This window comes from Calonectris borealis, chromosome 3, assembly GCF_964195595.1.
Source record: "Calonectris borealis chromosome 3, bCalBor7.hap1.2, whole genome shotgun sequence".
NCBI lineage: Eukaryota > Metazoa > Chordata > Aves > Procellariiformes > Procellariidae > Calonectris > Calonectris borealis.
In genome coordinates this window covers 45536769-45563027 of record NC_134314.1, presented here as the reverse complement: position 1 = coordinate 45563027, position 26259 = coordinate 45536769, and the positions used below count along the sequence as shown (strand labels likewise).

Genomic DNA, 26259 nt, shown 5'->3' with positions numbered 1-26259 from the left:
AACTATACATGTGTGTCTCTGCTTCACACAAAATGCTTCCCTTTGTACTCTTCTCTCCATTGCTAGCCCCTGTGAAAGGAGGTGATCTCTGGAGAGGAGAATTAATTTGTGCCTGCGTGTTTTAAAGAAAGTTGACCTTTAAAGAGGAGAAAAAAAAAATCTGAATGAACTTGAAGGAGAATCCTTATGCTAACTGAACACATGAATATACTTACCTTAATGGAGGAAAACAAAAAGCAAGCAAATCACCTGCCAGATTCTGATCACAACACACATTGTAGTAGTTTGTGCAGTTCTTTAAAACTCAGTTCAGTGGTTCAGTAGAACAAGCTTTTGGGGTTTGTTCCCCCCATCGCTGGTGCTTTGAAAACTGAGAAATAGGTACAATGATGATAAATAGCCACTTGCTTCATTTTTTCGAAATTTGTTTCAGATTCTGTTACTGACAGCTGTAAACTAAAAGCATCAGCTTCTCTTACTACTACCTTATGGGTCTACCTCATCAGCAGATGCATTTTGGTGCTTTTATGAAACCAGTGACTAAATGAAGAGAAGGAATGAATCTAAATACATTCTGTGGTTTCTGTTTACTGTTTTCTATTTTTCTGTTTTCTGGGTATATACCATTTGACTTTTCTTCCATTGGGATGCTTTTACTCATGATGAAATTTCTTCTGGGACATAAAACAACTTCCAGTTTAATTGTTTCTGGGTATTGTAATAAAAAGGAAGAGAAAAAAAAACAGCAGCCTTACAACTACAAACAGTTTTATTGTAAAATGGTGTGAGTCTTTGAGAATGAGAGAGAAAATTTTCATAAGGAATGTAATTAGTGTGAGGCTTCGGTGTTACTTGTATTACCTTAGTATTATCAATGTCTAATGGCATCACTTCAGATCAGTGAAAATGAGGAACTGTTTACCACAACTAGTTGTAGTAGATGAAAATGAGTTACAGAGTTTGTCTGAGTTTGTATGTGGACAAAAATGATAGGGTATTTCTCTGTGTTCAAATGGAAAGCAGACCAGAATTTAAAATTACTTCAGTATTTCAAAAAAAAAAATCATCAGCAAGAGAAAATAGTGAAGGCTAAGTACTGAAATTAGGAAGGAGAGATGCTAATGCAACATATGGAATGCTTGGCGTGGCAGCCGTACTGTCAAAGTATGGGGAGGTAGTATGCACCATGAGGTGAGAGAAACAAAGGGGATCTCCACATCTGGGGTTGGTTAAAGGGAGGTAGCTACCATAGCTGTTACCCCACCTGTCTGTCCTGCCTTTGCTTGTAGACTTTGCCCGCTCAGCACAGGTGGCTGCAAGGTCCATTATTTTGTCCCTACACTAGCACAGTTTCAGCCTGACATGAGGAGGAAAACCAAAATTGTTTGTGAATAACAGTTCAAATGGATTCCCTAGTATCCTAAAAAGGGAATGGGGGATTTTCACTTCTATATACATGGATATTGATTTACATGCATTTGTAAGACCATAGTGGCCGTAAGAAAATTTGAAATTTGATTGAAATCTGTCTATTGGCTAACTTTTAACAATGACTTTCTCTCATGCACACAGCCTGTATGATATTAGAAGCAGGACTTGATGTGACTCTGCTTAAGAAAAAATAAATAAATTTATAAATTTAAATATTGTTGTGGGGTGTGTTAATAAAACTTCCACAGGTGAGATGAGCTGCTTACTCTGTCTTTAGTTGCAGGTCTGTATGCAGATCTGGACATGTCAGTTTACAAAACATTTATGAATAAATTGAAAATTGGAGAGAGTTACAGAAGTGAATGATGAGAGTACGAAGTTTGTAGAAATTTGACAGAACTGATTTTAGCTAAGAAAGGTTGAGGGGAGACATGCTAGAAGTTATCCAGTATGTAAAAGGACATTGCAAAGAAGACAAGTTGTCTGTTGTTCTCCATGCCAGTGAAGAATTGTCTTAATTGGGGCAGAAGTTTAGTGTGGTTATTTAAGGTAGGCTGCAAACGTCAACACTGGCAGACTGCAAGAGAGAGATGTGGAATCGAATTTCATTTTTTTGCTTTTTAGACAATACGTTAGACAAACATTTGCCGGAGGGTAGTCTTTTTAAGCTTATCAGACTGCTGAGATGAACTCCCTAAATGACTCTCGAGATGGTACCCAGCCCTTCACTGATGTTTCTGTGATTGATATTAAGGAGCGCTCGATGTGGTGATTAGTAAGGGTGCTTCCTAAACAGTATTCTGTGCTTCTCCTTACAGAACAAAAACTCAGTGAAATCAGAAGGTAAAGAAACTGTAATCTGCTGTAGAATTTAACTTTGGAAATCTGTCATTCATTTTGATTTGTAGTATCCACACTCTTTTTAATTTCCCCTTTCTATTAGGGAGGAAAAGGTTGAACCTGTTCAGTGGTTCTGTATCCTACTCGTTCTTGGAAGTTCTGGGGTGGGAGTGTGAGGGTGGCTGGTACTGTGTGTGCAGCACAGTGGCTCTGCTGAAGAGGGTTTTCGGTGGTTTTGTGTTCAAGTCTTGAAATCTGTATAGAAAACTACTTTGAAAATGCTTTTTTAGACATTTTCTAAAGAAAGCCAATTGATACAGGGCATGTACGTGTGCGTTGTCAAGTTTTATTTGGCTTGGAGCAAGACCAAGTGCCATTAATTACCAACGCCTAAATGCTCCAGCTTTCTTTCCAGTGGTACTAAACCAGGGACAGTGAAAATGTGCCTAATGTGAAATGAGCCTGAAATAGCATGCCACCCTATGCTCCCTAAAAACAAAATGGAAAGAGTAGAGCATACTCTGCAACGTGTACATCGTGCATCATCTCATGTTCTTGTGGGGGTACCTTCCTGACGTTGTTATTGGGAGGAGCAAGAAGAGAAAGGTGAAAACAGTTTGTGGTTTACCTAGTTCTCTGACAAGCTGAAGGTCTATTTTTTCCTCTTTTTCACAACCAGAAGGCCCTGTTTACCTCTAATCGGGGTTAATTAAAGCCTTAGGGCAATGCTGAGACCCTGCCAATGGCTGGAAGGTACAGACGTAATCAAGGCTGCAGCCCCTCACTGTAGGGAACGGAGAGGTAACTGCGGGCTTGTCGCAGGCTCTGATAATACAGCTGTGCTAATTCTTCCTGAAAAGACAGGAGTTAACTTTTTTTTGGTCAAATAGTTCTGTTCATTTATTAATTTCTAGCTGTTATCAAAGAGTGGTATGAAATTTCTGGTTTAATGTGTGTGCTTGCAAATGCATGTTAAGAAACAGAAACCTCCTGGTTCTCTATATGGTAATGCAGGGACTACACAGGCAGCCACGGCAGCCATTATGCACGCCGCAGGAGCGTTCGCTGCAGCCGGGGGTGTGTGTCATCTTTTATTGAGGGGCAGGAGAAGGGAGGAACAGGAAAGTATATGTGCGCTTGCCAGGACAATGAGGTTTTCTTTTACTGCTTTTTGCAGTCTTGTCTTCCTTAAAAAAAGTCAATCGTGAGAATAAAAGCAAGTATTTTCACTGGCATTCTTTGTTTTCCTGGACAGGAAAAAATTGATTAGTTATTGGCGATGTGCATTTGAAAATACCTCAGTAAGTGTTCCAGGTATCTGCCTAAATATTTTAAAGCTGCTAAAGATTTGCTCCCAGGGAATTCCTCTGATTCACACCACACCTATATATTCAAGGGTATTCTACAACGGCTTGATTTGGGGAGGAAATGCTGTGTGTGTACGTGTTCAGTGGAGTTTTGTATTAGGTGCAAAGATGACATCACAAAGTAAAGGACTGTGATCATCTGTTAAATAGTAATTAACTATAGCACAGCCATGATTATCCAAATGGCATAGGGAGAGTGAATATATTCAGGCAATCAAGGGATTTTACAATGTAATTATTAGACATTGGGGAGACATGACCCTGTTTAGGGTAGCAGGGAGCTATGGTTAGGATGTTAGGATAATCAAACTTTTACTGTTTTATTATTCTGGGACCCTAGGCTTTGCAAGAAAATGTGTGCATGTGCTTAGAAAAAAAAAAATCCCAAACATAAGAAAATATAAGCCTAAAAGTGAATCTTGAGGTTATGCTTGCATTACCTTGCTGTACTGAATTACTGATATGATTATAAGTGTTGAGAAATCACTTATATTGTCTGTAAATCATCCCCATTTTACATCATAGTGAAAATTCAATACATCTTGATTTTGAGTATTTTGTAAAGGCATCTATTTTCCTAAGACATCAAAAATGACTAGTTTTTTCCAAGTCAAACTCAAAAATTGAAGGTGTTTTTTCCTGCAGCCAAGAAATCTTTGTTGTTTTCTTTTGAGAAAGAAAACCTTTGATATGTATACAGTCTGAGCATTACGACAGAAAATACAGTTGATGCAGTCCCCCTTGAGCTTCATTGTCTTCTCCAAGTTTAGAACATGAGGACATAAAACAGAATTTCATTTCATTAGAGTTCATTGTGAAAGAGTTTCCACTGCACTGCTGTGATACTGAACCTCTGGAATTTCTAATAACTCAACCTGCCCTCTGGAAGATTTGAAGATTAAGTATAGCATTGCTGCTGTCTCTTACTGAAAGTTTTTCTCTCACTCTTTTTTCCTTCTCTCTCTTCCCCCCCCCCCCGCCTTGAAACAGTAATTTCTGAAAACTCTTCAGCAATCCTATCTCCATGTAAATTAATACTGTAAATTGTGCTGCAAGGGAGGGTGGAGGGGAGTAGTAAGAGTGGGTGGGGGGAGAGAAGAATTAAAATCATTCCGATAAATGGTTTAATTTATGCCTCAGCAGTTAAGCATGCTCCTGGTTAACAGAAATACCCTTCAGCTACACAGGATTTGGGAGGGTTGGAGGGCACTCATTTGCACATAAATAGCCATTAACTGATAAATTCCCAGAGGTCTCCTGTTGCATGCTAGTGGTTCTGACCTACTTAGCTAGCTTAAATTTGTTTTACAGAATTATTATAATTCCATCCTTGGTACTTAAACTTTGTGATTAATGCATGCCTCACAATACAATTAAAGTATAATTACACAGTTTTACAGTTTGCTATCATGGTGTTATTATTATTACAAAGAGCTGGATTTTGCAAATATTAGAAGAATTAGGGTTCTGATACCCATCACTTTGCTGTTATTAAGTGATTATGTTAAATGGGACCCCTTTATGTCTGAAGAATGAAGTGGAGAGAGGGGAATCATTAACTAACACATCAGATGGTTTCTAAGTGATTGAGGAAGAGATGTATGGTGGGGTTTTTACACATCTGTAGATGATAGGTGCAAATACCTTTTGTTCATCTTTGCCAGCTGCCTATGTCATGCTCTAGCACATCTGTGCTTTAGTGCTTAAAAAAAGTTTCATACTAAACATCTCATCTCTGTAATCTGTTAAAAATCATTTGCATGTGTTAAACATCTGATTTTATTATACTTCATTGAAGCTTTTTATTACAGGGACAGGTTTTTTTTGTACCCTTATTAAAAACATTAACGGCCAGATACAGAGGTCCAATAGATCTGTATAGTGTAGGATGTGTGTGCAAAGATGATACAGATCTTGTGCTCTCTAAACTCAGAGCAGTTCTCTATGAGCGATCCTCTGTCTTTTCGGTTCGTGTGCGTGAATGTATTGTATGTTTGTACTGGCTGCAAATAGCAGTAAGTCACAAACGCTGTTATTTTTACCTTCATTCTAAGGGTTACCTGGCCTCCCCTATTTTTCTCGCCAAACTTAGTTCTGTGGCTACTGTTCATTCTTCAAGGAGTGATCCAAGAATCACTGACACTACTTGTACGTGACCCAAAAATCACTGCTGTACTGCATAATTCTTCTTACAATGCAACTGCACCAGAAAACTTAGGTCCTTATATTAACAATTAATACAATTAGCAAATCAAAGGACTGAAAAATATTTTAATAGTATTTTCCTATTTCAATGTAAGTTACAAATCTAATTTTACTTTCTTTATCTGTGAATATGTGTTATATTGCAGACTTCACTGGTGGGAAATGGAGTGGTTGACACATTTTCTGAATTACTTTCTGTTCTTCTAAAGCTTTTAAGGTTACGCTATAAAATGTTTTAGCTATAATTGCACAGTGGAAACTCCAAACGGTGTACAGAAATTGAATGTTGCACCCTCAAGTCTTATTTGATCCAGCGTCTTGGATTTCATTTTTGCTTAGTTTAAAAAGACCTGTTGCTTTTGTGGTTTTCTGTTTTTGTTTTGGTATTGTTTTTTTTTTTTTTAAGTTGTGCTATTCATTTCTTTAACAATGAAAATATTTCTTCTTTTAATTCCAGAGAACACAAAGAGTAAAAGGCAAATAGAAATCTTTTTCTTAGAATGACTCCTTTCACATCTGTAATTTTAGTCTGTATTTATGCTACTACAATGATATAATCTCTGCTTTCGCTATTATCATTTGCTGTCATTGAGCTCAGAAAACATTGGTCATTATTACTGATGCATGGAACATGCGAGCAGGTAGCCAGTAATTATGCTTGGAAGAATTTACTATATTTCAGTGCTTCCTACTTGAATATTCGTGAATTGGTTTTATTTCCAGTCTTTAAAGAAAATACTGCATCGAAGTGATTTAAATCATTTTCATGTGGCACAGCAAAAATGCAAAGGAACATTACCAGAAAGAAATGGTCAGCAATAAGAGCTGTTTTGCAAAGTTGGCTTGCAACAACTACCACACTATGTGGAGAAAACAGTTATCCTGTAATAATAAGACTAATGAATTCAGAAATCCATTGATTGAACTGGCTCTGGGTAGATTATGTGCAGGCTTGCTTCAAGGAGAGGAATTTATGAAATGTTTGCTGCATCCAGCAAGCACTGCTGCTATAATACAGCTGCCTCCTCAGTGGTTTGCTTTGATCCTGTGGAATGAAAGGACAGGAGGATCAGCTCAGGTCTAAATGAGATTACAGCTGGTTCGGCAGCTTATCTGGTCTAATGCCAACTAGTGTGGCTTTGCACGTCCTAAGGGGTTTACAACAGAAACTGTTTATTGAGTATCATCGGTTTACTCAACACAAGCAGGCTAATCCTTCCCAGCCTCAGCATGTTGTAGGATTGTGCATGAGCCAAACCAAAAGCTGGTGTAGCCAGGGCCTCCAGAGCCCTTTGTCTCGCTTCATATTGATTTTTTACCTGTGTTAAAGACAGTAAAAAATAAAACCAATAACCAGCCCTATTGTGAGCAAAAGGTTAATCTGACCTAAAATCTTACAAAAGCATCTTTTAACCCTAGAAGGGATGGCAGCCTTTCTCTGACTTTTCACTCAAGGGATTTTCTAGTTTAAGGTTTTGAAGAGCAAAATAGGAAAAACAGCTTAATCGTTTAACTCTGTGTGTCTTGCAAGGTCTCTGAATTCTTTCAGCAGCTGCATAGAAAATTTTAAACAGTTATTTCTGACATTATTAACATTGTGTCATCTGTCTGTGGTGGGTGATGCTGTGTAGCAAGGACATGACATGCTGAACATAGGCAAAGTAGTAGGAGCTGGTAGGTGTCCCAAGGCTCATGCTGGTTTTTCACTGTAGTGTTTTTTATGCAAAAACATCAGAAAATGCCTTTATCAGCTGCTTTCAAAAAAAAAATTTATGAACTAGGTGAGTGGAGTGCATCTTAAGGAATTCAAAAAGTACGAAACAGGCCCATAGAAGCAGAATGTTGTAAAAAATTATGTGCTGCAAGTTTTTAAACAACATCTCTTTCTGTTTTGATATGAAATACAATGGAATATTAGATATAATAATATTTTATTGAGCATGTTTCCTGTCTGAGGTGAGTCTTTTTTGGAAGACATTGCAGCATGTGTCAGATTATTATAAATCAAATGTTTTTTATAGTATAGAGAAAGAATAGATTGAACTCTAGGAAGCCTTGCAGAGTAGTAGCAATACATCTGCACTGAAAAGAAACACAGTAAGTTATTGAATCTGCATTGTTGGAATTATGTAGAAATTGATTAGATACCTGTATTTGTATACTGTGCATATTATTGGGAGTAATTAAATCAGTTCTGCTGTGATGCAAGGAAGAGAATTTGACGACACACCTGTCATCGACTGCATGTGGCAGACTGAAACTAGGGACTGAGGACTGTTGAATACTATCTAAAAGAAAAGACGGCAGTAACTTGAGGAATTATGAATGGCTGTTTTCTGTTTACTTCACCTAATTGGAATGAATGTGTATTTTAAGCTGTATGTAAGTAAAGAGGTTACCATGGATACCATGGAGGCATTATGAGTGTTGTGTGGGTAAATTGCTAAAAATGATGTTTAAGACAAACGCAAACTTTACTAATACTTAAGCCTAATGGACAAGATGTGTACAAGTTTAAAATGTAGTATTTATCCAATCACTTGTATTTTATCAAATCTGGTCTTAAAGCAATAGGTTGCTCTCATGTAGTATTACACTTTTAGCACATTCGGAGATAAAAGCTGTTGTTGGTGATTGCTTAAAATCTCTTTTTTCAATCATCTGAACAGTGCAAATCAAAGCATTTTGTCAGACTGTGAGAAGTTTCGCCTGGATAATGCTTTGCACACACGCAGGTCACCAAATAAATTATGTGCACGGTTTTACAGCGTAGCTGGTGCTGGAAATTAAATGGATGCCCAGTGGTAGAACTCGTAAAACATTTTCCTGTTAACATGACCAGGCAAAATTGACATTGTTGATGGTAGCTTTGATCTAATAAACTATCAGTTCTAACGGTGATTTTTACTGTGTTTCAGAGGGGATGATGATAAAAGTTTAGCAAACCTACCATTCTTCCTGGATGACAGAAAATTAGCTCTACTGTCTCTATTACCAAATGTTGGGAACAATGTTAGTAGGGGATGTTTGGTAGCCAAAGTAATCTCCTTCAGTAAAAAGATGTATTACACGAACAGCATCCTTTAACACAACAGATACTCCATAAAGAACAAAATTGATTTTTTCAGGAAGGAAATGAAATACTTTGTTTTGGAATTTGGAAACAAGTTACTTCATTATCTTGAGTACAAATTTGCCTGCCTTCCAAAATCTGTTTACTCTCTTGGAGAGAAAGATTTTCCTAAACCACTTACAGTATATGACTCCCAGCAGGTTGCTAGAGAGTATCCATATGCATATAGTTTTTGATTTTCTGCAAAGGCAGCTAGAGGAGCTGGAGCAAGAGAGTTTCATTTTAAAAAAGAAAAACTATTTGAACTACAGTTCCTCTCTTTGTTACAGTCTTGTTTTAAAGTAAGAGAAACACAGAAAACTTGAAGTATTTTCTCAGGCTTCCTACCTGAAAAATAAGAATGGCATGATAATAACAAAGTGTTACAGATGTAATGGTAAGACAGGTGTGTTACTGGAAATTATATTCAGAATGTCTGAAGAGGTAACTGTGGGTAGTAGTACTTCTAGTTCGTTTGTTTTCAGTATTTGGGGTTTATATTTTGATACTGTTCCTTTACTTCTCCTCAGGACTTTGTGTAGTTATCCTCAGAGTCCATTTTACATCTCCTGATCAGATCAGGAAATTTCAACTGACACCAACTCAATATTTTAATTTCTGCAGCCAGAATGGCTATTTTACCAGTTTCTCTCTGTCTTCTTGGTACTCGAGTCTGAGTGAGAACATGCTCAGTGAGAGAAACTGCATTTCTAAAGCTGTGCTGGATAAAGGAAAACATTTGAGAGATGTGGTGAAGTTGACCTCAGTGAATTTGTTTCAAGCAATTTGCCAAACTTTGATTTTTTCATAGTGTGGTTAAGAAGAATTTTAATGATCTTTACATGGCCATAAATTTATCATCACATCTCTGAAATTGTAAGCTTTTCCAATGTGATCTGTATGCTTTTGATCTGTTTGAATGAAACTCTGTGAGCTTAAAGAGAGATCCACTTTAGTACAGTATGTGAGTGTTCCCCAGTGTGAGGAGTCCATCAGCACTGGGAGTCCATTAAACTACTGGGCTCTGAACTGTAAGAAATTGTCTGTTTAAGGTCAACCTGTTAAGCTTTAATTTTTTTTTTTTTTTAGAAATCTTTACTGTGTGAAAAATTACTTTTTAAAAAGTATAAGCAATAGCTTACAGAAGATATGAACCTGTCCCATCATTATAATTCTCTGTCAACTGGTGTTATCCTGATCTCAGAGTCCCACGGAAGAGCTAAAGGCAGGATTTTGGAAATGATTGTACTTAAAAATGGGTTTCACTACTGGCCTTTCAGAACCAGGTGATTGGCATTCGAGTCACACTGCGTAGTTATCATTTCTCGTGGAATTTTTTTGCGAACAAAAGACAGTAGGGAATTGGTAAAAAAGGCTTAGCTTGTAAAAATTCAGAAAATTTGTCTGGGTCATTGTGTAGCTATAGACAGCTACACTTCATTGCTCTCCTGGTGTTCTAGAAGAATGTGTTTCAAGTAAATTATTTTGTATAAGTAAGCAGCACAAGAAAAATATTGAAATACTGTTTTAAGTCCAGTAGAGGATGGACTTAATATCACCAATATGATTAGGGGTCTGGAGCACATGCCCTGTGAGGGGAAGCAGAGAAAACTGAGTTTGTTCATCCTTAGGAAAAGAAGGCTTGGATGAGAGGTGGCAGGGAGAAGGCATTTTACTGTTTTGTATGGCAATCGAATGGGGGGGGTTATAGATAAGATGGAGTCAGACCCTTCACAGAGGTATATAGTGGTAGGAAGCAATGGACTGAGATTATGATGAAGGAAGTTTTTATTAGATATAAGGATTACATTTTCACAGGATAGTCAAACTTTGGAACAAGTTTCTAAGTCAGTTTGTAAAATTTCCCTCCTTAGGGTTATTCAAGACTGGCGTTGCTTTGAGCAGGAGTTGGACCAGGTGACCTCTAGAGGTCCCTTCCAATTTAGATTTTTCTATGACTCTAGCTCTTAATTAAAAAAAAAACACAAAACAAACCAAACAAAAAACCCCACCCCCCCTTCTCCAAAAAAAACCAAAACCACAAACAAAAACCAAACAGAAATCCTATTTAACACACAATTTCTAGAAGATGACAAATTTTACAAGTTTTGCTCTAACAGAAGAGTTCTCTGGAAGATACCCATTTGCAATCTGCAGTTTGTCTCTGTATTAGTAACACAACTGAAATCAGAAGCACTCGTTTTTTCACTTCAGCATTTCTACTTTATTTCAATTTCTCAGATAAACTGGCATTCTGATTCTCACTATAAATTATATTTTCATGTATGATTCATTTTATAATGACACGGAAGGTTTCCATGTACCTTCATCAAGGTTTTGAGCCAGCAATGTGCCCTTATCGCAAAGAAGGCTGATGTTATCCTGGGCTATATTAGGCAGAGCATTGGCAGCAGGTGGAGGGAGGTGATCCTTTCCCTCTGCTCAGCACTGGTGAGGCTACACCTGGAGTACTGTGTCCAGTTCTAGGCTCCCCAGTGCAAGAGAGATGTGGAGCTACTGGAGAGAGTCCAGTGGAGGACCACAAAGATGATTATGGGACTGGAGCATCTCTCCCTTGAGGAAAGGCTGGGAGAGCTGGGACTGTTCAGCCTGGAGCAGAGAAGGCTCAGGGGGACCTTATCAATGTACAGAAATATCTGAAGGGAGGGTGCAAAAAGGCTCTTTTCAGTGGTGCCCAGTGACAGGGCCAGGGGCAATGGGCACAAGCAGAAACACGAGAGGCTCCCTCTGAACATCGGGAAGCACTTTTTCACTGTGAGGTTGACCAAGCACTGCACAGGTTGCCCAGAGAGGTTGTGGAGTCTTCATCCTTGGAAATACTCAAAAGCTGTCTGGACATGGTCCTGGGCAACTGGCTCTAGGTCACCCTGCTTGAGCAGTGGCATTCGACAAGATGACATCCAGAGGTCCCTTCCAACCTCAACCATTCTGCGATTCTCTGATTTCTTAGTAAGAATGGAGAATGTGGGTTTTGTACTGAACAGTATGTAGTCAAGGCAGGACTGTTGCATATAATACCAGGATGTTGTTTAATGTGTGGCATCTTTCTAGAACTTTGCAAGCAAAGAGCTCAGTCAGAAGGCCTTGACAGGGTTGAGTGGATCTTGCTTTTGAATATTTTGAAGAAAGGTGGTCTTTAACAGGGAGCAGATGGTGCTAAGTCAGCTTATTTGCTGGGACCCTTGAGTCTCTGTTTGTAATTCCATTCTGCTTTGATGGCAAGAAGGAAGAGCTGTCATGGGAAGGTTGTTAAAAATGATCTTGTATACCAGCAGTGATTTGCTGTTTCCAGCTAAAAAACATAACAGCTAATACTGTCTGTTCCCTACATGACAGATACTGGCATTTATGTTCCTAATAGGCTATGAACTTGAATAAAGATCATCTGAAGTGATCTAGACTTCCTGTTCTTTCAAATATAAAATACTTTGGAAACCAAAGTTAGTCTCATATTTAAAAATGAAATTGTGTCCCTATAATTTAAAGTTACAGAAATGTGATTAGATTTCTCAGTAGTTTTCTAACAAATCTTTTATACAAAAGATGACACCTGTTTAAAACAAACAAGTGAACAAAACCCTCAAAACCAAAGGGTGAAGTGTCTCTCAGTCAGGGCTGATCAAAAAGCTCCCAATGACTCCTGCAAGGAACCCTCCCCATCAATGGTGGGTAAGTGTGTCTTGCGTTTTCCTTTTAAACTCTCCTGTGAGGTGACGTGCCTGCAGACCGTGCCCTCATGACTGAATGGCTGCCTCTGGTAAAGAACATATTTCAATCATGTGATGAACATACTTTGAATCGTATGGTGGGGAAGACTTAGCTTTTATGAGTCAGGTTATGTGGCTCACAGCTCACTAGCAGTTCTGAGAGGACCCTTGCAAAACAGTGCATTAGAGGCTGAGACACGTTTACTGTTCTGAAGTTTTGCATGTCGTACAGGAATTTATTGGGGAATTTTGTTTTACTTGGATCAAAACTACTTGTAATGTCAGTCTGTTACAAAGATTGCTATTCAAAATAAGTCTTTTAAGAATTGAAATGGAGCTATTTTAAGTTCTGTGAAATGACAATGATTTAGAAATATTAAGTTTGGTTTAGGTGAGTTTTTTGTATGTATGTGAACTAAAAAGGGGAAAACAACAGCTTAGGATAGTATCAATTTCAAATGTACCCTGTCCGTTTTTTTCCTTTATTTTTCTCTATTTGTTCTTTCAGAGGATTAAAAAAATTCTGAATCTGACCTATGCTGAAAGTCTGCTTAGGCAAACTAAATGTCTTTTTAAGTGTTTGCTTTTTCTATGTTGTTTCTTGAAAGAACTGAGCACTGACTTACCTGTTCAAAGCAACAAGATGACTCCCAGTGTCTTGAACAGTGCAGAACCTAGCATAGAGTGCTTGGCTGAGATCTGTGAATGGCTCAGCCCTGCTGCTGAAGTGAGTACCTGGACTGACTCTCCTGGGACTTGAGATTTTGGGACAGCAGAGGATCACTGTGTGTATGTGTGCGCGCGCGCGTTCTGCTTTATGCGTTGCATTAAAGACACGAAGACAACTGCGACCTTAGCATATGCCTGTGTAGTAGAGGGGAGAAGCTAACTTGGCCAAATACCAGTGAAGGTAATGAAGGAAAATTGCAGTTGGGCTCCAATTAGCTATCACTGTTCCACAAGCTGAAATGTGGACTAGTTGCACTGAATTAACGCAGGTTATGTTGTCTTTGCTGCTCTTGCAACCTTATCTTAGTTAAATGCGGTTAGGAAAAGACAACAACTCTCTGGCAGAAATTTGCTAGGGTGGCTGAGGCAGATGTAATATTCCCTCCCAGCAGACCTAGCCAAAGCAGGCTAGAGCTTTGTTGCTTGCATTTAAATTACGGTCATAACAACTTGTCTTTTCGCTGATGTAGTTAAAGCCTTTGAGAAGGGTTAAGGAGAAGAAAGTGCTAACTAATATTCTGCAGCTCTGAATGCTTGGCTTTTCTGTACCTTTGTGTTTTAAGGTTGTGTGTCTGTTCTTGTTAATATCTTTACTTTGTCTTTGAGTATAGTAAAGATGTTGGGGATTTCTTGTTCTTCCTGTATATTTTAAAAGTATTACTGAGCATACACAACATGCTGTCACAGTGAACACAGGGTTCTCTATTACTGTGCTTAGCTATAGAGAGGATTATATTAAACTCGGTAACCTTGCTGAAGCCCCTTTGTACATTGCTGCTCTATTGATAATCTTCACATGATTCAACTGGAGTTGAAAACCTTTTATTCACAGCATTAACACTTTCCATCCCAGTGAAGATGAGAATCTTTGATATAAGGAGATGAGCTCTTTGATTGTGCAGATAACTTTTAAAATTTTTTTTAGTGTGGTCCTGCAGATGTTGCCTTGGACATTTCTTCACCTGGGCATATATAGGAGATACTCATCAAGCCTAACCATTCAAAAATGGGTAAAACAATTTATTGATGAGTAAATTAGTGGTTAACTAAGGGACTGTTACGCTGTTTGATTGCTTACAAAATAGTGAATGCTTTAGGAAAATATTTGTGTTCTAAAAGAAATCCACAATAACATTTCAGAGTAGCTAAGAAAAACATCTCCTAGTGTTCCGCATCGTATCAGTAGATTGAAGGAGCAATATAAGATGTGTTGACATTTTATATCTGTATTGAATGCAGACCTATTAATGAACAGCTTTCCTCTAAAATCTAAAGTTAAATGCATAGAAAATCATTGGAACTTACTTCCCCATCTTCAATATTGCACATTGTAGAATCACAATTTTGGTGACACTTGCTTTACCTCACTTTAAAGTAAAATGAATCCAGCCAGTAAAGAAGAATTTCAAGCTTGATTTCCTTTCTCTTGTCCATGATTTTTTTTTATGCTAGTTCATTTCCAAATACTTGCTGTTTCTTGTAATTTAATAAGAAGTGTTTCAGGTAGACTGCTGGCCCATTTCTCCATATGTTTAAGACCTTCATCAAGTAACCGGTGGAAAATTCTTCCAAGTGTTTATATGACAGCTTTCACTTGCATCTCCCAATTATGGCATCTCTTTGGCCTGGATCATTGCAAGTCTCACTGCATCCACAGTCGTCTGGAAGAGTCAGAAGGACAGGACAAGCTGATCATAACGCGTTCCAGGTCTCTCTTCTGCCATATAGTGCATGGGGGAAAGGTCGCTGTAGGAAGAATGTGATGAAAGAAGTGGTATAATAGAGGAGGGAGAGCTTGCTGTGCTTGGAGGTCACTTCATTTCTGGTTTTTTGTTTTTTTTTTTCTTTCTGAGTTAAACTTTTCAGCAGTTGCTGTCTGTCCATTTTCCTATTTGAAGGATTTCCACATTTCCTCATCCAACTCCATGAGTTTTAAAATAGACTTTTTTTTATCCCCTTGTCTCTGTCAAGGCTGTTGGTGGTATCTTGGGAACTTTTACTGCTCTCCAATAAAGGGCGGGAATGTTTAGGCTAGTAATGCTTTGGCCTTTGTGCAACTTTTGCCTTCCAGTAGAAAAAAGTGAAGGAGTATATGCAAATTACATCTAGATATTGAGTGGTTTTTGTCACTCCTGTATGCTACTTCCTTCTAAAAGTCCAGAAGATGAACTCCCAAAGAATGAATATATTTGAAGTTTCAAGGGATGGCCATGTTCAGAGATGCTGCAGCTTGACAAATTAACATCTCATACTTTGAATCCTTGGTTTGAAAACTTTGAAGTGGATTAGGTCTTTGTTGCTTTTGCCAATTTTGGTGATTCCTTGATTGGGAAAATGGATCAAGCAATGAGAGGTAACATAAGATATATGATTATATATCATAACATAACATATTTTTGTTTCCATATTGCTGTGGAAAAGACAACTGTCTTAAAACCTGAGACTTCCAGTTCACTTTTTTCTACATGGTGTTTGTAGCGTTACATTTAAATCTAAAGAATTTAGTGAAGAACATCGATCTACCAAATTCCTCTGCATTAGTTTCAGACAAAGCGCCACATTTCTTGAATCATATTTCTCTAATGAAGAAGCTGCCAAGCTATGTATTACAGCATCTGTTGTTTGGGAAAAAAAAATGTTAAGAACATTGACTTGAATAGTATGTTTTCCATTTTTGCTTATTATGGGATCAGATGCAATGGTTATGTTTTGGGGTTTTTTTTGTTGTGGTTTTTTTTTTTAATATAACCTTAAACCTGGAAAGCTTTATAAAGAGTGCTGGTTTTGATTTACTTTCTATTTTATGTCAAAAAGTAATGAAATCAAATGCTTTTAATTGTGCAGTTGATAGACTTACTTGTAGAGGATATGTAAACAAACAAACAAACAAAAAACCAAATAAAAATAGTCAAAAATATAATTACTTTGAAAATATTAAAAAATCGTAAAAGCCGGATTCCCTAACTGTTGAGAGTATAATTATTTAATTACTGAGAACTTGCATCGTCTGTACTAATGCACACTGTGGTAATGTGAGAAAATATTGCTGCTGCTGTACTTGCATTATAACATTTAAAAGGATCTGTCACATTTTCCCCTCTCTTTCCTATGTTTTAGTGAATATCCCAAGTAATGTCTGAGAAGCGAAACTTGGCTTTAGTCTTCAAATCACTAAAAGGAAAAAAGTAGTTGTTTAAAGTGGTTAACTGTTCTTAAAATATTTGTATCTTCAAAGAGCTTTATGTAATTTCCTGAATAGGTTTAGTAATGAGTAAGGATCATTTAGTTTAAGGTATTTTCTGTTGATATTATTTCACTTGGGAAGGTGACCCTGAGCTAAATTGCAACATGTGATTTGAATGCCCATGGGCTGCCCTTCGTTGGTTTGATTGGGGGAGATTATCTGGATTTCTAATATACTTTAATTACTCTGCTTGTATAAATTGCCAAATTAGAAGCTTCTTAACTGTTGAGTATGTTCTGTCAATGATCCACTAACAATAGGAATATACTAGGCTCTTCCATTGAGATTTGAAGATTTATACCATCAACGAAAGAATTGGAATGGCTCTGTTTAAACCTACTGTATCTTCAATAGGAAAGAGTACGTGATCAGCTTCTACTCAGGCAGCGATTGATGTGTGGTAAATTGAAAGGATCTATAGCCTTTTTATTTTGTTAATAGGCATTTTTTCAATTAAGGAAACATAATGCAAAATATGTTTTAGGATGTTTAGGAGCAATGTTTTCCTGGTGTGCATCTGGAAAAAAACAGAAAACAGTATGGTTAAGATTTTTGGGTGGAGGAAGGTGGAGCATCTTTTAGCAATGATTAGCTAAAGGGAAGTGCTCCTAATTGAAATGCTTCCCTAATGTCTGTGTGTGTCTCTTACAGCCTAAGCTAGATGCCCTGGTATTTTTATTTCTCTCTCTACATATATCTACACACACACATATATAAACAAGTCCTTTAAAATTATGGTCTGAAGCACCTCAGTCCTAGAGTGTTATAGTGATTTAGGCCTCTCTTGACCTTTTACTCCTGAGCACCAGGACTGCCTGCCTGCCAGCTCCATTCAGATGAACTAGGAGGATACCAGAACTTGGAAGACTCCAGCTCTCAGATGGTGTAGGTGTCTTCCAAGATACAATGGTCTGATGGCCTACAGTAACAGGTCCAGCTGAGCAGTCACTAGTTTGGCACATACAGCATGCATGTCTTATAAAACAAACCACTTTTGTCTCGTATGTCGGACTTGGTCTACTGCTAGCCTACAGAAAATATGAAGTGAAGGATTGAATCCACTGTGTGTCTGGTGGGTCCAGAGACATCTGATTCAATGTCACGAAGAACACAAATCTGTATGCTTGGAACCATTGTAGAGTCCTACTGCTGAAGATGCATACTTAAACATATTTGGTTTGGGTGTTTTTTGTTTTGTTTTGTGGTTTTGTTTTTTTTTTCCCTTAAATAACAGCCAACAGATTGTCTGAACAATTAAATATCTGTACCAAGTGGTTATGACGTAATACAGGGAGGGAAGAGTGCCATGGGCTCCAGTCCTTGTTCTGGGATTTTGCATTTTTATCCAGAGACTGACTTAATGTAAAACTCACAATCCAAGAGCAGAGCCTCATCCCAAAACCAGTCTATCAAAACTGGACCTAAGTCGCCTCCACCCTGAGGCTGTGACTCATTGGTTGTTATATATAAAAAAAGCGTATTCCAGGTTTTAAAATGAAGGTAGCTACTCCTGCACTTTGTGCAGCCTGCTTTTCTTGGTGTGAGTTAGTCGTGATCAGCTTTCTGGGCCCCAGTAGACTGAGATTGTGGGTTAGATGCTTAGCTGAAGGCATTTGCGTAGCTGAATTGCAGGCACTTAGGGGACTTCCCAGTCAAAAGAGGGTGATATGACTAAGTGAGCAGTTTGGGAATTAAGATTCAGAGGTCTGAGATCTGTTTGTGCCCTGTTTTTTAACCATTGTATCCTTTTATCCCTTTGGATTTCATCCAACATCTAAGACATGTCACTGTGTATGCTTCATGTTGTTGTGCCTGATGAAGGCATGATGTAACACTGACATGTATGATGTGCAAGTCTGTGCTATATAAAACTTAAGCACAAATGGATGAATTAAAGCATTTGATATAAATCCTGGATGTCAGAGTTCTGAAAAGCATCCCTCTTCCCTTGTTACCCTTCCCTACCTCAACACACCAATCAGTGATCATCATACACATACATAACCAGGCATATTATTCAGACATCCTTTTTGCAGTAAACATTTAAGCATGCAGTTTATTATGGATTATTGAAGCAAATTAAACTGAAGGAAGAACACTGAAACATGATTTAATAAATACTGATCCGATGGGGGCATGTTAATGTTTGATAATATTGTGTCATAATTTTTCCAGTTCTGTCTGTACAGTCAGCAGTACAGCTCTGTGGTGGTGGTGATGCTATCATTGTGGCTTACACAGTGCTGACACTTTCATTATAAACTGTGGGATTTTTTTCAAATGTTTCTTTTAATGGATGGGAAAAATTATTTTTGGCCTCAAGTTTCTCATGTTGCTTTTCTTTCTGAAATCTGTTTTTTAATTCCATAAAGGTGGGTTAAATTTCTGTGCTCTTCCAGGGTTTTTTTTTGAGTTACCTCAAAGAGTGAAAAGCTGTTGCTCAAATATGAAGAAACTTCATAGATACTTTGCACGTATATTGCAGATATGGAAACAACTTAAGTTGAGAGAATCTGATTTGAGGTGGGATTACTACTTCTGTCCAGTTACTAATGCAGTCATACCAGTCTCAATATACTGGGTGCTATTTAAAGGGATATAAAAAACAAATTGTGTCCCAAAGAGCTTAGAAACAGATTTAAAAGAGAACTTTGTTGTTTGAATCACACTTGGGTAGAATTTAGTCACCTTCCTTCATGCACGTTTCACAGAAACAACCTGAATATGGGAGTGTCTGAAAGTGTGTAGGTGACTCCATTTTAAGCACTGAAATTCCCTAAGTACCTAAACTTCTGTGCCCAGAGACTCTAAGGCTGTTTTCACAGGCCTTAGCAGTTTAGCATCCAGCTGAGGCACTTTGAGACCATAAACCATATGTTTTAGCACTTAAAATTCTTGTAAGCATGCTGTCAGTGCACCCACTAAACATGCTGATAACCAAGAGTTCAGTGCAGAGCTCTGCAATCCGGCCTACTTGCATTCAAAACTATGGCTAAGAGAAAGAAGGTTCACCTCTTTACACATTAGGTCAAGTGGTCACATCATTCACCAGTGATGAGGAAGCCGAAAGCCTTTACCATGAGATGCCTGAAACCCACATCTACGACCTTCCACCAATCTCTAAGCATGGTTAATTTGGGCACTTTCTTCTTGGACGAGCAGGGCCATTGTGGAACCACTGTGCAGCTAGTGTGCCACTTCTATGGATCCAGATCCATTTCATTTTCATGAATCTGCATGTATAAGAGAGGAAGGATCATACAGTTTGTTACTTGTACCTTGGCACAGCTCCATTATACTGCATGAAAGCAGACTTGAACCCAGGTGCAACTGTTTTGTCCTTGCCTTTGTGAATGCCGGTATTATAGTCCATACTTAAACTAGCTTTTCTTTTTTGAATGTTTTAAAAAATTCTGTATAAAGTAATTAACTCACTCTAAAAAAGTCTTCTCCTTCACACTTTGTATTGTATTTTATGGTAGTATAAGAGGTTATGACTTCAGAATTGTACATGTATTTAGTGTAAACTGCATATTTGAAGCACAGACATAAAAATAAGTAAATGCTTATGAAAAAATTACTAAGTAGAAGTTGAACAGTGAGTTTGTCAACATGGGAGTTGGTATCTGTATGGATCAATGAAATAAATGCTATAGTTGCGATTTTCTATAACTATCATGTAACTAAATAGCATGATAATCAAATACTTGAATACCCATACAGGATTATTTTCAAAGGCATATGGAGGGCACGCAAAGGTCTTTTTCAGCTTTATCTTGGGTAGGACTAGTTACTGGAAATGTGTGTAGCATCTGCTGAAACCTCGCTTCCAGTTCTGGTCACTGTAAGAAGCAACAATTCTGGTGGAATGAAAAGAAGAAATGAGTAGAGGTATGAAAGAAGTATTGATGTTTTATGGCATTTGAAGAGAGTGAAATTGGATGAGTAATTTTGAACTAAATTCTGAAATGCTGCTTGGTAAATATTGTTTGGTCACTGAAGCTGAGTGGACTGCTGTCTAGCAGAGATCTCAGAGCTTTGCACCTGTAGCAGTAACACAAATTTTGAGTGTATCACTGCAGTAAGATTTATACAACCACAGAAAATATGACTGGATAGATTTCTACAGGAAAGCCCAATGTTTTGCCATATAATAGTGCTTATAATTTCTTTGTATTGGCAAGTAAGAGAGGAACGGAAGCCGAAACACCTTTCCATATGAAGTAGAGTAGTGTCAACATTGGCACTGTTATTTTGGATTTTATTTTAATGCCATCTTTATTGTGTAACTTGTTGATAATCTTTTCAGCAGAAACAAATATGCTTCTCATTGTATTAATGTGGCTTTTGGTTTTTGCGAGACCTTAAGATGATAACTTTATTGTTGTGCACATTTCCAAGTAGCTGACATCACCTCTGTGATGGGGTCTGGGGTTTGTTGAGAGAACGTAAAGCTCTTCTGTCTTCTTCACTGATATCAAAACTCTCACTTTATTGTTCCCTGCATCAGCTAATCTCCATATCTCTTCAGTTCTTTATGCCGAAATCTTCATAGCTACCCCATAGCTAAAGAAGCCTCAGCTTCCCCCATCCACTTCTGTTGCTGTTACCACCTCTATGGCAGCATTAAAATAGGACCAAGGCACAGTGCATTTACTGCCAAAATATCAAAATGAGAAACTATGTTGATAATCTTACAGTGATGCAAAAAGAGGGAGAATGTTTGGAAGGGAAATCTCCAAGTTCAAGTATTATTAGAGTCCATTGATCTGCAGAGAGCACAAAGCCCCTATTACCTGTCTTTGAATCTGAGTGTGATGATGCTTTATTTCATTTTACTTGGCCTGACTTTTCCTTGAAAGAACTGATGTTAGTAGTTGAAATTCTAAGCATCAAAGCCATTTATCATTTTAGAAATACTCATACATCTCTACCCAATCTCCGTAGATTTATCCAAGGCTGTTTGGTCCTGCAGGTGTTGTTTTTTAATTATTTGTTTGTTTCAACATCAAAAGGTCATTCGGGTCCTTTAAAAAGACTTTGCTGAGCTTAATCTTGGCTGTACTGGGCAGCTGAGTTCTTGGGTACTATGCCTGGCCTGGCATGGTCTGGGAGCAGAGGAACTGGAAGTACCGTCTGTGAAGAAACCAGTGCCTGTATTTATAGTCTGGGGAGCCCTGAGGGTGGTAGTATGTGTCGCTGGCAATGAGGATAGGAGGAGAGAGGTCTTCTCTCATGTTGGGGAGTTCTGAACCCTTGTATGTCAAATTAAATGACATGGGTTTAAGTCTGGATGCCAATATGTAGCCAGTGCAGATTATGGACTAATAGTGACTTGAGTTTCCATTATATAGGCAGGTGTCTGCATTTTATGTGTTTTACTTTTCCAGCTTGACCTAAAGTTTCACTCCATTTTAGTAATCCAGGCTTGCAAAGGCATGGTTTATGTTTGCAAAAGCATGGTGCGTGATTACAATATCTGCATCCAGATGGCTGCAATTCCTTACCCAGGTGTAGGATGTAGAAAATAATCCCGCATACTACTGCTGTACCTGTACATCCAGCACAATCCGCATTCAGGTAGCACAAACATTCCCTTCTTTTATTAACTCAGGGTTTATTTGATCTGATGGCAAAATGAAAAAAACACACCTCTTTTCACAGAAATAGGAAATCCACAATTTAAAACAAGTAAAAACCACACCAAGTTACTAGCATTGTAATGACGCAACCAGTGGTTCCAGAGCTCTTAACACAATGGAAAACCACTTGTATATAGTTTCAGGAATGGAGTGATGTTTGATGGTATGCTTGTCTAGTGTTAGAAAAATGTAGAAGCTTGAACAAAAAGTAAAATTGTATTTATCCATATTTTTATGGAATTAAAAGAATTTGCTTGTTGGGAGAAGCTGACTACATCAGCTGCAGCACATATTGATGCCCCATCGATTCTAAGCATTTACCTTATTCCAAGCATTTGTGTAGGTTACTATGAATAAACATAAATACTGATTTGTACATGTTGCCCTTCCACTGACACAGAGATATATTACCTTACTTTGGAAGTCTGTACACCCTTCTACTTTGCATACATGGTTGAAGGAGATGCAAGGCACCCTTCTTTGGAGAGGCAATTTAGAGGAGAGAAAAAGGTCTTGTGCAATTTTACAGCGTAGTCTGGATGTAAGTAGGGCAGAATTTGGTCCGGGAAGTTTTATTTTCTGCACTATGAGGCATTGTGCTTTCCTTTCTTAACAAAATAAACCAAAAAAAGCCCTTTATGTTTTTACTGTTAAACTTTTTTTTTTTTGTAATGGGCAAAAATATGTTTTTAACCCTGCTTTTACTTTTTCATTGTTTGTTCTCTAGACCTCACTATTTCTGCACCCTTTTCTTTGTCCTTTTTTTAATAAGGGATACTCCCAAAGAAGTATTGCTTGACTTTTTATTCTAATCTCACTTCTATTTCAATTCATGTTGACTTGGAGAATATGCCTTGTAAATAGGAATACCAACTGACATACTGAATATAATCCTCAGTTTCTAAGCATTGATTGTTTTCACAGCATCCTTAAAGGGTAAGCTTACTATCCAAATATCATGGCTGGGAAACTGAGGCTAACAAAGGCTGTATGATTTAGGTGAAGCCACACAGGGAATAAATGTTGGGTTTAGAATTCCTGGCTTCTGTTCCTGTGTTTGGACTCGCACCGTCTCTCAAAGAAATACTTGATTCCTCCTAATATTATGTACCCTTCCATGTCTGTTAAATGTAGCCATTCGAAAAGTAGCTGGTACTCAATTCTCTTTCTGTCTGTCCTGTTGAAACTAATGGATGCCTGCAGGCAGGCATAAGGTATCGTTACCTTTGACAGCCAGTATGGTTTATGTTTTAAATTACGTGTTAGGCAGAATTTTTGGATACTAATTTGATATAATGAGATGCACTTCTAATATCAACCCTAGTATGGGAAGGCCTTGCAGCCAGGCTACTCTTTATTTAAAATTATTCCATTTCAGATGTCCTAATGAGTGCTGTGAGTTGTGTAATTCTTTCATAATTTTCCCACATTCCCAGAAGGGGAACTAGGGGCTGGAGTTTTTTCTATTTTTGTTTTGGTTTATTTCAAATGAGAATGAGCACAGAATAAAGATCTAGGGGAAGAGTTTTGTGAAACACTTGCTATTGTGAGAATGGCAATTAAGAAAAAAGATGTTATAGTCTACAAATGTTAGTGTTAAGGCAAGTCTCGATGCTTCCGCTGTTTGCCATTATCTTATAAATATCTTGACTCTGACTTTACAGTGCTGTTTATAGAATTTAATAAAGCAAATGTAATAATGCTGCCTGTGCTTTAATGCACAATCTCAATTGAGTTGACCAGAAGATAAATAGGAACAGGAATGATAGTGCGTTCCCACAGATTGTTTTTAATAAGCATGTTATTTAGTTGATCAGCCCCGTGCAGTAATGCCTCCTATCCTGCTCTACCAGACAAATTTATTAATGCTTCCTCTCCTCCCCATTTCTCTGAGAACATTGATTCCCTGCAGACATATCTCTATTAAACCTCTAGAAAGTCACAACTTCCAAATTAGATTAAGTAGCAGGAATGGTACTAGAAGAATCAAAGAAAATTGAGTGCGTTATTGAATTCATGCCACATTGTCTCAGGAAGAGATGGGAGTTATGTGTAGTGGTAACTTTTGTCCTTACTGTACTAACAAAGCTGTGGGCATTGCTGTCAAACCTAATTGTCTGCAGCGCATCAGAATAAAATGAATCTTTTCTCTTATCAAAACTCATACCTAGTGAGCTTTTACAAATGAGAAATAGGTTTCAGAAGGAAGTTTTACAATTGATCAAAATCATTTGCCATTATTTGCTGTACACAACTCTATGCTAAAAACCCTACTGACAAAAATTTTAAAAAAGCATCTGGCTTTGCATTGTAAGCAGACTTGCTTGTCATGCTAGCAGTTGCAAAATGCAGGTAGTCATTTTAAAGCTGCCTATTTCTCATTTTGATCTGACATATTAAAAAGCATATAATTAATGGTTGACATTAGTAATTAACATTAACTTTATGGTGCTTAATATGCCATCAATCATCCATCAAATAACTGGTATGCATAATGTCTTTGCATAAAGGTTTTAATTGCGCAGAATGATCCTTCAGTTCTCAGGCTCTACGGCTTAAAGTAGTTGTAAATGCGTTTTTAAAAGATGTGAATTTTTCATTTATTGAACATAAACATTGTTTTTGTTTCTCCCTAGGAGTGTGCACAAACGTGTAAGCCAGGGACTTCAACTAGGGAACACGGCCCCAGACGCACAGCTTACATTAGTGGCTAAAGAGCACCACCTTGCTGTCGCCAGTGCTCTCTGGAGAAATTTCTTTCCCTATTTGAAGAGCCAGAGAATGTCACAGATGCCACCTTCCCCACAACTTGCTGATACAGCTGCAGGTTAGCATTGACCCTCCCTGCGACTACTGGATTTGGTGCTATTTTCTGGGTCACAAACTTTCAAGGATTTTGTGTTTTGGGATATTTCTACTTTCATGTAGTAACTTAAATATGCATAAATGTAAAAAGTAGATTCTATGCTAAATATTTTGACAAGAAGAAATATTGTAGTGTTGAATTACTTTATAGAATACAAACAGATTGGGAACTCCAAAGGGGTTTGAAACTATACAAGCCTGACTTCTTTTTCCCTACTAGTCACAGATTACAATCAACATTGCAAATGTTATACAATATAAATGAGAATAACTTCTCTCACTGTATCTAGAATTTACATCTTTTTGTAGAAGTTTATTATAATTTTGTGTTGAACTATTCTTTTCATTACGGTTGCGATTCAAACTAAATTGTTTTTAAATAATATTTTACATTTGAAGACAATTCTTAAAAGGTTGATTACATGAATATTGTTTTTTGCTGAACATTTATGGTCATGGTCATAAAACTATTTCATAGTTCGTTTTAATTATTTGTCTTGCTTTACACTGAAGGGTTTTAATCTTGAAGTACAACATTCCATATGTATGTGAACTCTACGTGCAATGAATCAGCATGACGGTGTATAGAAAGAAACCCCAGTTTGATCTTTAACATCAGTAGCTAGCATTGTATTCTGTAGTTACAATGAAATCTTGTATCCATTTAACTAAAATTTAGAGAAGTGAAATACAGAATATTTTTTTCCCATCACAATATGAATTAGATAAAGTTACAAGCTCAGAAGTACTGGGTTAGTAACAGAAAAGTTAAAAGACCCTTCATTTGAAGCAGTTCTGCAACATTAATGAAGGAGGCAGCATGCAACCGTAGTGGTCTCACGCTACTGAAGCATGTATGGGAAACAGCAACACAAATCAAAGGAAGAGGTTGTTAATGTCAAAACTTTCATTCATTTCCTACAGTGTCATATCTTTTTATTTTATATTAACACAGTGAAATAGCAAGAAGAACAACCTATTATAAACTCTGCTTAGAGCAGGGGAGTGCAGTTGTGGCTTGCTTTATAGAGATGTGTTAGGCAGTAATACAGAGGAAGGCAAACCCTTCCCACGCTGTATGAGCTTCTTGCCTTAG

At 37.7% G+C, this 26259-nt stretch overlaps 1 protein-coding gene across 1 annotated transcript in view; it reads left to right on the top strand.

The window, feature by feature from the left end:
• Positions 1 to 26259, top strand: part of MMS22L (MMS22 like, DNA repair protein) — a 95693-nt gene that overhangs the window by 43715 nt on the left and 25719 nt on the right. The window contains exon 15 of the mRNA XM_075145519.1: positions 24935 to 25125. Coding sequence (XP_075001620.1) covers positions 24935 to 25125 — 191 coding nt within the window. The remainder of the gene's footprint in view (positions 1 to 24934; positions 25126 to 26259) is intronic.